This window comes from Mustela erminea, chromosome 3 (assembly GCF_009829155.1).
Source record: "Mustela erminea isolate mMusErm1 chromosome 3, mMusErm1.Pri, whole genome shotgun sequence".
Classification (NCBI taxonomy): domain Eukaryota; kingdom Metazoa; phylum Chordata; class Mammalia; order Carnivora; family Mustelidae; genus Mustela; species Mustela erminea.
This window is the reverse complement of record NC_045616.1, coordinates 159698092-159711217: the sequence shown is the minus strand read 5'-3', so window position 1 is coordinate 159711217 and position 13126 is coordinate 159698092. Positions and strand designations below refer to the sequence as shown.

General features: G+C 54.2%; 1 protein-coding gene across 1 annotated transcript in view; it reads left to right on the top strand.

Moving 5' to 3' along the window:
* UBE2QL1 (ubiquitin conjugating enzyme E2 Q family like 1) overlaps nt 1-12845 on the top strand; it is a 35204-nt gene extending 22359 nt beyond the window's left edge. Inside the window, exon 2 of the mRNA XM_032337813.1 lies at nt 12092-12845. Within this exon, the coding sequence (XP_032193704.1) occupies nt 12092-12223 (132 nt within the window). The 3' untranslated portion in view covers nt 12224-12845. The remainder of the gene's footprint in view (nt 1-12091) is intronic.
* Nucleotides 12846-13126: the final 281 nt, after the last annotated feature.

Here is a 13126-nt window from a genome sequence, read left to right as displayed (position 1 = left end):
GTGTGGACCATTCTTAGAGCCACAGGGATGCTGGTGTTTCTGGGTGACCGTCTGATCGCAGTTTGCAGAAGGCTCCATTTCCCAGAAGTTCGCATCGTGGGGTTCCAGCCTCTTCCAGACCCAGGCTGGGGGTGCGGAGGGACGCTGTCATTTACCATTTCTGTGCCACCGAGAAGTCACTTGCCTCTTCTTCTCCACCCGATCGTTTGCACAACCGTGAGAAGCGTACCTCGTGGGTGAAGCGTAGATGAGCTAACGTGGGTAGAACACCACACAGGACACCCGCGGGGAAGTGTGTGCTGCCTTTGCTTTGGGATTCTAGCCTGGAAGTCAATGTCGATAATTTTTCAAGGTTCATCATCTGGCCCTCAGAAAGCGTGTGTGCGCACCCACGAGTCCAATATAAGTAAATAAAGTGACCTTTGTTTTTCCACAAGGGACTGGCACAATTGGGTAGATTTAGTGTTGAAATATAATCAGGAAATGCCCAGTTAAAAACTGCACCAATATCATGCAAACCTACTCATGATCTAGGCACATGCGGGGTGTGGGCCGCCGCAGGGGGCATCCCATATTTACATTCCTGTCACCTGCTGTTGCTGTCTCGAGCACAGCATAGCTGGGAGCATGGACACTGGGGCCCGACTTCGTGAGCTCAAGGTCCAGTTCCACTGCCTACCTACTCTGTGACCTTGGCAATTGAACTCAGCCTCAGTTTCTCCATCATGAGGGAAGTCGTAGCAGTTCCTCCCTGGTGAGGACTGAGTGAGTCCGTACAGAGCAAGCTCTCAAGACAGTTACGGGCATGAGCTTTACCTATGCTGCGTTGTAAAGTGTGCGCTGTTTAAAGATCCCCAGTGATGTATATAAAAATCAGTGGTTGAATTCTTCACTTATTATAATTTCTACTTAATCAGAAAGAAAAGGTCCTGTGGCAACACCATCAGACCAATAAGAGTAGAAATCAGAACATCCCCAAAGTAATGACCTAAAAGTAATAATAGCCATCCCAGTTGCTTATAGAAAATCACTTTAATTTTTATTAGGTCAGCCAAAATCAGTCCCTCAGTTTTCTAAGCTGTTCAGCCAGAGCCCAGAAATTTGAATTTAGAACCAACTTCCGTTCTTGATTGCAGTCTTAAGACTGTTTTATAACGGAACACTGCGTCTTCCAGAAAGATCCCTACTCTTGGCTTTCTCAACAGTTAGCTCTTCTGTGCCCTATCTTTGCCCCGTGTTTTCCTGCAAATGAAGATGCGCGTGTTGGGACTCTCACCTGCGTAACACCGGCAGGTATGGGAAGGTGGGGTCCTGGTGTGTTCCCTGAAGTGGTTTGACTCCTTTACTTTTATCCCCTACGCATAGCACACTGCCGGTGGATGCTAAGTGCTCAGAGCTCTTGATTTAACGAGAGGCCAGTGTTCAGCGGAGGGTGGGGGGTAGGAAGGGCAGGTCAGGGATCATGGAGGGGTGGGAGCCGGCGGGGGCCAAAGGAGGATGGGGTAGGGACTACAGTGCGAGGAGGAGTAGAGACCAGTCTCGGGGGCAAAATGCTGAATTCTGGTGGCTTCACGCCCATGGTGCAGAAATGCAGCCTTCCGGAACGTGCCTCCGTCGTGGGTGCTGGATTTTCCCTCCGGCCCCGCAGGAATGTGTGACTCATGACGATGCTCCTCTGTGTTTAAATCAGTGCGTTCAGCCTGCTGGGCCTGGGGCAAAGTTCCTCACCCAGCAGTGACTGACCGGACTCGGAACACTCGCGGTCTTCCGTCTGGGGACCACAGGGGAGCTGGTGGCCCTCCCCATCTCTTCCCCCGGCAGCATGTGCTCTGCTAATGGCTGGGAAGTGGGGGAGCGGGCCGCCTCCCCCCAGCACCCTCCCCCTCATCAGTGCCTCATTAGCGACCAGCGCAGGAAAGATCAGAACTGTGTTCTCAGGGCTCCGCTTGCTGACTCTGCCATGTGTGCACGTCCGAAGTTCTCCAGCGCTTGGAGGCCTGCACCGCCCGGGGGAAAATCCACGGACAGACTCCATCATCGGCTTTGCTGCGAGGACTCGGCACCGATGGTCCCCTGCGACGGGGGAGCGACAGCATCCCCCAGGGGCACAGAGCCCGCCCCGGGATCACACCAGGACTCCTGAGTGTGCTACAGAGAGCGCACGTGCTCTGGGATGTCCTGGGGGCCCCTTTTCTGTCCCTTTCACGACTCGGAGTGACCTTTAGCCGTATCGCGTTAGTGAGGCCCGTCCACTCACTACGTCCTTGGAAAACGGACTTTGGATTCGTAAAGGCCAATCACAGCTGTCTTCTCGGGATGCTAGCTGCCACCAACGGGGACATGCCGTGCCCATGGCAGGAGTGACCCCCTCCTGACCTAGAGACGGGTAGAAACGGCCCTTCCCCCGGAGTCCAGGGATGCTGGGGTCTCGGGGACCCAGAAAGGCCCTGTCCACCCTTCCTCACGAGGTGCTAAGAGAATTAGAGCCCAAATCGTAGCATTTTCACATTTACATTTTTCGGGAAAATATTCTCAAGATTCCCAATGATTTCAAAGTCTCGAGAGCTTTTTTTATTTAATGTTGCAGAATTTCCTGTAGGGTTTGGAAGATCCCATGCCAGCCATGTCACGTGGCCAGGCCTTTCTCTGTCCTCGCAAGTCACAGGGCTCGGGAAGGGCACGGAGCCACGAAGGGCTACCGTACGCCGCAAAGTCACACGTGCCCCCTGAAACCAGACTGCATCTCGAGGTAACCACGTTACCCTGGTTATCCCACGGTTTGGGATTATTTTGTCAGACTCAGGAAGCTCCTGCCGGCAGGCCAGAAAGTAGAACACAGCTGCCCCTGTGCTGACGGACGAGCCCCCAGCGGCGGCTCCCCAGTGGCGGCTCCCCAGTGGAGGCTCCCGTCTCATTTCCAGCGACATTCGTGGTCTCCCTCCTCTCTTTGGAGCTCCCGGCAGCGGCGTGTGGCCGTCCCTGTTGTCTAGACGAGAGAATGCTCTTCCACGCGACCCAGAATGACAGGCGTGGGTGGGGGGTGTCGCTGGTGATGGGGGCGCGGGGCTCGTAACATCAAGCAGAGCCTGGCTGGAGGCGGGTCGCCCCTTGCTGTCGTGGGGTGAGGTGGCAGGAGTGAGTGACCCGCGCCAGCCGACCTGGCTTCTGTGGGGCGGAAGGCACAGGGGAGCAGCGTGCGCCTCTCACCTCGCTGGCAGCCGTCAGCTCGGCTCATTCCCAGCTGCCCACGGGCCCTGCCCTCCCTGGAGGAGAGGACGACGGAGGCAGCTTTGGGCATCAGACCAGGTGGGCGGCCTCAAGTCGGCGTGAGTGGGGTCCCGGCGCCCAGAAAGGAGGGTGCCGTGGGGACTGAGCCACCAGGAACGAACGGGTGGACTGAAACCCCAGCGGGCACCAGGGAAGAACTTGAGCCTCATCCTTTTCAAACTGTGCTCCGGAAGGAAGGGGAAATAGGGTGCGTGACGAAGGTCCAGGGTGTGGGGTGATGGCTGGCCTGGGTCCCGACCTCGGAGGTCAGGCTGGCAGGAGAGTGCCATGTTTCCTGCCAGTGGTTCACTCAGGGTAGAACGACGCGGAGCAATTGTCCACAGGAGGACAGGGGTCATCAAGGCCGAGACAACTGACGCACACCTGCTCATCCCAGTGGAGCCAGGTCCCCGGGAGAGAGATTTACGTGACCGGAGATGCGCTGCGTTCCCAGGCAGCGCCCAGGGAGTCCACCATGACAGCAGGGACAGACGCGTGCTCCTGGGACCTCGCTAGAAGCCCACACGTAGGCAGCGGGACTCAGCTCGTAAGTCGAAGACACTGAAGGAGCGGCTGTTTGGGGCTGAACTGATCCTTTGGTCTCGAAAATGGAACACGGCGTCCTTGGCTTGGCCCGTCAGTGAGCTCCCTTTGCTTTCTCTGTCTAGCAAAAATGAAAACGACAGGCGGCCAGCCGTCATGAGGGACCGGGACCATGTGCGAACACGTGTCTCACCGAGGAAGGCCCACCTGCTCAGAAGACGTAGGATCCAGGCTCGAGGAGGCGACCTAAGTCCACACTGTGGTGGGAAGAATGGGCAGGTCTAGGGCACTGATCCACTCGGGGTTTAAACAAACGGTGGCTACTGTGGGATGGCAGGCCCGGAGCTCCATGTTACAAAGCAGAGGGACATGGGGGTTCAGGGACCTCAGAGCACCCCGTGTCCAGTGGGAAAAGGGCAGGCTGGGCCAATTTTATGGAGTCGATGGCCAGTGTCTTGTTGTCCTCCTGTCGCGTCCACAACCGTTGTCTTGTTTCCGAGAGCCGGCCTGGCCTTGGGCTCCAGCACTGCACTGAAATCCTGTGAGACTCTGAGCACGCTGCTTGACCCCTCTGTGTCTGTTTATTCAGCTGAAGTCAGAGGCGATTACAGCGAAGCCGCCCTGGTGGGCTTCCAGGGCGGGTTTAACAGGTGTGTTCAAACCCCGTCCTGAGAATGATGTCTGCTGCACAACCATCACGGCTGCCTTTAATAAGGACGTCTAGCTGTCACTTACTGCGTTCCAGTGCTGCTAATGAAACCCGCAGGGGCCCAGATGCTTATGCAGAAGTATAAGTATTAGTGGAATCTCCAAAAAAAAATTTTTTTGAAACGATTATCTGAAACAATTTAAATTTTTAGTGAAAAAGGTTTTTTCTCTGCTTCCTTCTTCCAGGGCAAAGACCATCTGTCTCAAAAAAAGATTCAGTAATTGCTAGAACTTTCTTTAAAGTGTAGAGGAAAGAAATGCTCATGTTTTGCATGCATCAGAAATACCCACGAACCCTGCCTTTGGTGCTGCCAGTGGCTTGAGGATGACTCACGATCATAGTAAATAAGGCGGCTCCAGTTTAACCCCTACTGAATGTTACCAGAGTTTGTATGAAACTGACGCTGGCTTTGACGTCCCGAGATGCTCACAAGTTGAAGATTGAGTACATTCATTACCTAGTCATTGGGAAATATTGGAGACTCTGGAAGAAAATCAGTTACATAAGATTTCTCAATGGAAAATTCTAGAATGCTCTGGTGTAAACAGTCCTTCCTGAGTAAAGTGGCTTTGTATCCTGGGCGATATTCTGGAACGTTGCTCTGGTGAGAGTCAGTGCCATGGGAAAGCTGGTCAGTTGTCCTACTGGGGCAGGGAGCTTGACTCCGGCCGAAAGCGCTCATTCATTCACTCACCCCTGCCTGCGCCCACCAGGCTCCTGGGTGAAGCCCTGTGTGTCCCCCTCACCTGCTCTCACCTGATGCCTCCAACAAGCCACATGAGGTCTGTTGGGGTTTGGTGCTTACTAGAGCTTTGGGAAATATAGGTTACTTTCCTGGGACTTTTTTATAGCCAGGCTGTGCTTGAGAACCAGACTTGTTTGCTATCGATGTGCAGAGACTGCTAAAGTGTAAGGCCAAGGAGAGTTTTTAAAGTTTCAATTTCATTCAAATCAAGGAAGCGTCACACACACACCGTGGGCGGTTTTCCGGCACTCACTGGGCACCTGTGTGCCGACTGCCAGCTGTGGCACCCCCGTTGCCCCCTCGATTGCCCCCGCCCACTCTACCCTCGGCTCTTCGCTTCTCCTCTCTCCTGGCCCCCAACCACTCCCCTCCCCCTCTCCTGGGCGTGTGTGACTAGTGTGTGGCACCAGCTCCCCCATCACTGTGCCCCACCTGGCATCTCACCACTGCACACAGGCCGGTTCCTGGTTCTCCTTCTCCAAAGGCTCACTGCCGAGGCAGGTGTCACTGTGTGCAGGACTCGGGGTGGAGACAGGCGTAGGGAAAGAAAGTCACTCAAGAGTCAGTGGCCATGTCCCCTCCTTCCTCTCTCCCCCTGGGGACCCTCCCACATCTGTCATTTGGACCTTGTGGTGAGAGAGCCCTACATCCAGCAGCCTCCTCCTGCCCTTGGTGCTGTAATGGTGAGCACTCTGGACTCTGCATTTCTAACACACATCCCAAACCCAGTTCTGAAAGGAACACAAGATCTGATTCTGGAAACCTGTTTCCTCCTGGATCAGAAACCCAGAGTGCCCCAAGCCTCCCTAGCCACAGAACAGATTCTTCTCTAAGTGGCCAACATCTCACACCTGACCAGCCATCCATTTCCCAAGTGACACATCCCTAAAGAAAACCCAACCCTGTGATCTGCCCCCCACGGGAGAGGGCCAGACTGCAGGGTGGTGGCTGAGGAGCTATCACGACCGACTGCCTCTGGAGTGAGAAGCGTTGTGTCCCCCACACATACGCAGAAAGACCGTGCACCCCACCCACCACCTATGGATGTGTCCTCCTCACCCAAAGGATCTTAGCAGACGTTAAGTTCAGATGAGGTCATGCTGGGTTAGGCCGGGCCCTAAAGCAATGGTCAGTGTCCCGGTAAGAGGAGGGAAGTTTGGAAACAGACCCACAGGGAGAAAGTCACATGAACATGAAGACAGAGATTGGGGTAATGCATCTGCAAGGCAGGGGTTCCTCATGAGGGGAGGCGTGGCACAAATTCTCTTCTAAAAGCCCCAGAAATAGGAAATGTGATCCTGGGCTTCTGGCCTCCAGAACTTTGAGAAAATAAATTTCTGTTGATTTAAGCCCCCTGGCCTGGCCTTCTGTTCCAGAAGCCCCAGGAACGAATGTATGTCCGGTCTCTGCCACCTCTCTCTCTGTCTTCCCAGGAACAGGAGGACACACACTCCCCAACTTGTCCTTTGAGTCCACCCCCAAGCTCCTCCTCCAGGCAGTCTTCCCCGCCTGTCTAGCCCCCAGACCATGGAAAGTACACCCATGTGCGCTCGCCCAGCACACTCCCTGCTCAGCCCAGAGCAGGAGCTACCAGAGGACACTTGGCCGTTGTGGACACATCGTGGTTATCACAGCTGGCATGGAGCTGCTCTGGCATCTGCTGGGCTGGGGCCAGGGACACTGCTGAGCAACCGACAGCACGTGGTTCAGCCCCCACAGCCACGAATGGTCCAGCCCCAGATGTCGGTAGGATCGCATCATTCTGCCCCTCCCCCTTCTGCCCTCCCAGTCCCTTGGCACTCCCCCTACCTGCCTTGGCTAGTGCTGGACAGACTCCCTGGCAGGCAGTGGTGGGGGTCTCCCACTGTAAACTGACTGTCCTGCACACGGGCTCACGAGTCCCAGGGCTTCCCTGACTCAGCCGGAGTGCGGGGCTTCCCTCAGGGTTGCTGTTGGCTTCCGTCAGCAGCCATTTCACCACAGGGAGACTCATAGCCCTGCTTGCCGCTCAGATATCACCAGCACAGCCACACACATGCACACACAAGCACAGAGGAGTCACTGCACACCCATGATTAACTGTGTGCACACTTGTGCACATACAAACACATGGTACTCATGCAAAAGTCTGTCCTTGGTATGGACAAGGTATGTCCTTGGGCGTGCACACACATGTGTGCACACACACTCAGATGCCCATGTGTGCACACACCCGTGCAAGGCCTGGATGCATGCCAGCATGCAGATGTGCACATGCACACTCAGGTACCCACATGTACTCACACGCATGCCCAGGTCCGTGGTAAGTGCTGCAGGATCCTATCAGCATGTTCCGCACTCAGCTTCTGTTCGATCCTGGGACAGGATCCAGCTCAAGTCCTTCCCTCACTGGCCAGCAGCTCCGTGTAACTATCTGGATTTGGAAACACTTCTTTGAAGCTGCCTCATCTGTTACAGGGACAACAGAATCATTGTCTCTAGAATTGTGTGATTGATCGGCTTTGCACATCGGGCCTTAACGAGAGGCAAAATCATGGCTGCCTTTCCAGGCAGTGCTCCTTTCACAGATCCCGAGAGGGCACCTTCCCCACGCCCAGCACCTTCTTTGCTCCAAGTTTCTCCCACACACAGCCGTGGTACGGAGCGAGGCTGACCCAACACAGCACACATTAGAAACCCGTGTTAGAGGGGTTAGGGATTATGAGAGCTCTTAGACTAACAATTACATGTTCAAAGTCTTTGAAAACGAGTAGCCACTCTGTAATTCAGCCCTGGAAATGAGAGAAAGAACCCCAAAACTTCTCATGAGGAGTCTGGAAAGAACAGAAGCCTATAATTCACAGGCAAGTGAAATATAGAAATGCCACGAAAGTAGGTTTGCAAGGAAAAATAAAATAGTAAAAGAAAAAGAAAAATCTAAAAATATCTAAAAGTAAAAGTAAAAGAAAATCTAGAAGTAAAAGAAAAATCTGACCAAGGAAGAAACATAGAATGAGTGTATTTATCTCCTCCTGTTAAAATAGACATGATTGAAAAAGCAGGGGAATGAACCCCATAAATGCCAGATATGGGACTTGCCTGAGGACACTCTGTGACAGGACAAACCAAGTCATACTGGCCATGCAAAGGACAGAAACTGTGTGTGTGTGTGTTTTCAAGAGGCCAGAATGAAGCCAGCTTTGTCAAAGGGTAAGATGGTCTGTGATAGTCCCAAAAACAAAAAGCTCCGTTTATTGTGTCTGCCCTGTGCCTGGCACTGTGCCAAGCATCTTATGTGTATTAACATGTTGAGTCCCTATAAAAATCCAGGGTCATATCACACTATTCTTAGGTTTATTTTACAGATGAGGACATTGAGATTCAGAGAGGTTAAGTTACTCACCCAAGGTCACACAGCCAGGAAGTGTCGGAGCAGGGATCTGAAGCCAGGTCCGCTGAATTCTGCACTCTCATCCCAACACACACACACACACACACACACACACACACACGGCCTCCAAGCCCCAAATTTGCCAAGTGTCTCTTCCATTGCTCTCTGAATATAGCCAACTGTTTCAGCTTCTGCTTGTCACCATGGCCTGGTAAGCACCTGCCACCCGTATGTGAAGGCTCAGCTCAAGTATCATGAAACACAGACGTCTTCCTCGATGCACAGACAACCAGGGCTGCCCCCCCAACCCCCCAACCCCACGGTGGAACCCATCCTCCCCTCTGAGCTGGGTGAGGGCCAGAATCGTTTCCACCATAGAAAGCCCTGCTGCCAGCCATTCTCAAAAGGGCTGATTTTACCTCTGCGGGGACATTTGGCCTGTCCGGAGACAATGCAGTTGTCGTAACTCCGGGAGGACCAGCGCCTCTAGTGGTGAAGGCCAGCAATGCGGCTTAACGTCCTAACGTTCACAGGACCATCCCCAACAGAGAAGGAACGGACCCATGACGCCGACCGGACTGAGGCTGGGAAGCCCTGATGTCCGCCTTCTGTCTCAGCGACCCATGCCGTGATGGGCTCCAAGTCCCCACAGGCAGGGGCCACTGTCACTTTGTCTTTCAAACCTTGCACCCGACTGACCGACTGACCGACTGAATGAAACTCGGTGTGCGCGCTGGGCTCGTGGAAACCACAGAAGACCAGGGGACTGAATGGAGGCCCTGGGTTTGGAGTTGCTTCTGGTCGTGTAGAAAAGTGTAGGAATGTGTGGCTGTATGAATTTTTCATGTTGGATTATGGTGATTGGCCCCAAAAAGCTATGGGGGGGGAAAAAAAAGACAAGCCGAAGTACCAGCTAACGGTTTTGTTTAACAAACATAGCCCTAGAGAACTGTATTCTCATCAGCCATGTTCCGCATCAGTGTTATGGAGATGTTTTTCAGGTCTTTAGGGAAACGTCCTCGTGTTGTTTATGACCGCACATTTACTGTTGGGGGCTTAGGAGAAGGAGGCTGTTTACTCATCTAAAGTCTTGGTGACCCCACAAAGCTCTCACGGTGGGTTGAGCAAATTGTCACATCCAGGTCGTTTCGCGTGAAATGCAAGTAGAGGTATTTTAGGAAAAACAAGAGTTATTCCAGGAAACCCTCCAGAAGAGACTTTTTGGTTATTAGTTATATGGAAACAGACAAGGAAGAAATATGAATGTCATGACAATGAGAAAAACAGTTCTCAATTAACTGTAACAATTTACAGTTTTCAAAGTGCTTCTAACTTCAGTATCTTATGGTGTTCCTAATGATGCTGGGCAGCGAACACGGTCCCCGCTTTATAGAGGAAAATACAGAGGGTCAGAGCCCTTGGGCCAAAGGTTACCCCACAGTCCATGTTACAGGAGACTGCCCTGAAGGGGCAGAACGGGAGCCAGCTCAACGTCGGAATGGCCTTGAACATCAGGGCCCCTGGGCAGATGGAGCATCCCCTTCTTGGGGCACTGGGCATCTCCGAGCACCACAGCAAAGGCAGCTTGGCCACCCTGGAGGGGCTGACCCATGTGAGTGCTGCTCCCCAAGCTCAGGGTTTCCCTGGGTGATAACTTAAGCGGCCAATCAGAAGAGGACAGAAGAGATCTGTTAACGAGAAACTGACATGCCAGAGACTACAGAGGAGGGGAAAGGTCTTTGCGGGCAGCTGAGGGCCTCGAAGGCCCAGAGATCTCCAGCGGGCTCTGCCTCCTGGTCGCTGAATGGACCGAGTGCCGGGGCTTTAGGAAGTTCATAATATCTCCTGCAAAGAAAGGGACACAAAGGGTGCTCTTTTCATTCGGGGTTTTCTGTTGTGTTTTGGAATAGTTGGGACTTTCATAAGAAACAGGCAAAGTGTGTGTTCACGCCAAAAACGACGGAATATTCCAAGATTATCGTAAGCTTGTATTTGTCTGGCTGTTTTCAGTTCAGAATTATCAAGCCGTACCACGAACCTCTGGTATTCTAGACAAGGATGGCAGAGATGGCTGGAATGTGCATTTTATGCAGAAGAACGCGGCCTGACACTGCTTCCGCTTGGTGCAGAGATTGCTGCCGGCATCCTCGCAAAGATGCATGTGCTTGTATTTAACGAAACGACTCCAGACTTCAGTCTCAGCCCATCAGGATGATAATTGTAAATGTATTAGTTATTCGTGGCCCCTTTTTATCAAGTGTTACTATACCACCTAAGCAAAGTAGGAAGCTCTAAAATTAAAACTAGGAGTCAGATCCTGGAGAGGCATGGGGAAGTTTCTGGAAGGCAGTAAATGTCCTTCTCCTGCCTTCTGCTCTTCCGTCTTCTTTGTCCCTTTAGAAGCGCATTTGACGTGAACCGAGCAGCAGATTAGACGAGGTGGCATTAATGGGCCTTCATGGGCAGATGGACGAGTTCAGCCAGAAAGATGTCCAGAGGGGGCAGGACACAGCTGTAACTCTGGACTTCCGGCTCCTTCCCTGGGCATGGGTCTCCGTTTCCAGTGTTGAAAAGACAGATGTTGAACCACATGCCCTGAATTTAAGAGCATCACACAGTCCTCCATTCCTAGTTTTAGTGCTGTTTCCCCGTGAGCGGCAAGGCCGGTATGGCTGTTTCCCACCAGCACTGTCCATGGGCTTCCAGAGACGGCTGTGAGCGGAAGGACCTTGCCTGCCTGTCCTCACACAGACCCAGGCGGCCGCCGCCCTGGAAGCCTGTCCAAGGGAGCACCAGCCCGGCTGCTGGTGCTGAGGCCCGGTTCCGGCTCAGGCCCACAGGTGTGCCGTAACCGAAACGTCACTGCAGACACACATGTCCCATCTTTCGGGCAAGAAACACGGGCTCCCGGTGAGGGGGACAGGCCTAGCCCCCCGTCCCGGGATTGTATAAGGAGCGGCGGACCCTCACCTTTACTCCCTCCGGGGACTCTCGGACAGCCTCGCTCCTCCCCGGCAACGGCTCCCCCGCCCACCTTCTCATGAAGCGGCCCCCACGTGACACGAATTACAAGAAATTCACCCGTTGTTCCTGGGCTTGAATTTTAAGATTGGAAGTGTGCGTGCGAACCTAGAAATGTGCACATCTAACTGAATTTCTGTCTCAGAGTCCTGTGAGGGGAGGGAAGGCCTTGGGAGCCCCGCTGTGCCCCAGGGACACCCCACTGTCTCTGCAGGTGGCAGATGCTCCCTGGGGCAGCTGGCCCTCTGTCCTAAGCCGCAGGGACCCGGGGTGGTGGGGTGGGGGGTGTCGTGTGGAGCAGGTGCTTCCCAGGCCCAGGAATGAGGTGTCGGAGGAAGCCGGGCTGCGCCCCTCCCTCACGCCAGCCCAGCGGCCCTGCCCTGCTCGGTGCCATCTAGCGGGCTTCTAACCGGGCTTTTCTCTCCCTCTCCTGCAGGGGCGGATCTGTAGAAAGGCCGGCAAATCAAAAAAGTCCTTCAGCCGCAAGGAAGCCGAAGCTACCTTCAAGAGTTTGGTGAAGACACATGAGAAGTACGGCTGGGTGACCCCGCCCGTGTCCGACGGCTGACGCGCCGGACGTGCGGGAGACGCTCCAGCCACCTGTCCACACACACGAGTTCCCAACATCTCCTCCTCAACGCCGAGCATCCTCACCCTTTTCTACTCCAGCCGGAACTGAATCCCGAATGCCAAGGAGACGTTTAAGTTATTGATGAACAGATGTGTTTACCGGGAGAGCGAGGGAGCCAGCACCGTTCGGGATTAGGTTCGACTGTCAACGAGCAGCCATCTTGACGTCACTTTAGAACCGATGCTGAGATGGTGACATTCCCCAGCCCGCCTGCCCCCCCACCCCGCCCACCCCTCACACGGCCCTTGGCTTCTTCCCCGACAGCAGCTCCGAGGAGCAGGCAGGAGCCCCAGGGCCCGCTGCTCGACCCACTTACCGTACACGGCACGTTCCCACGTACCAGGAACGCCCCGCCTCGCTGTGCTCTGTGTCTCTGTTGCTCTCCCTGGCAGGTCGACCTAACCTGGAGACGTGTCTCCCTGTGGCCCCATGTGACGACATGTAGACCTCATTCGTGCTATGACCTTTGGCTCCTGAAAACACAAATTTCATATCGCCAGGTTCTCGTGATTTAAAACAGCGACTGCCGCGTTGGTGAAAATGGGGTCCCCGTGCGACACCGCGGTGAGCGGCGGCGCACCGGCGAGGCTGGGCCCGGTACGGAAGGCAGGGCTGCTGCGGCCGCCGTGGGCTCCCTGGGGCTCCGCAGAGGGACAGTCCCCTCGGTACTCCGAAACGCTCCTACGACTCCACATTTGTGTTTCCGTCTCCTCCTGGTGGGTCAACCCACCACCACAAGCGAGAGACACTTCCCTGTTCCCTGAATCATCGGACTCATGTTACTCTCCGTGCTAGTGACAGGGAATGCCAGAACTGCCAAAGGACACCACGGGATGGTCC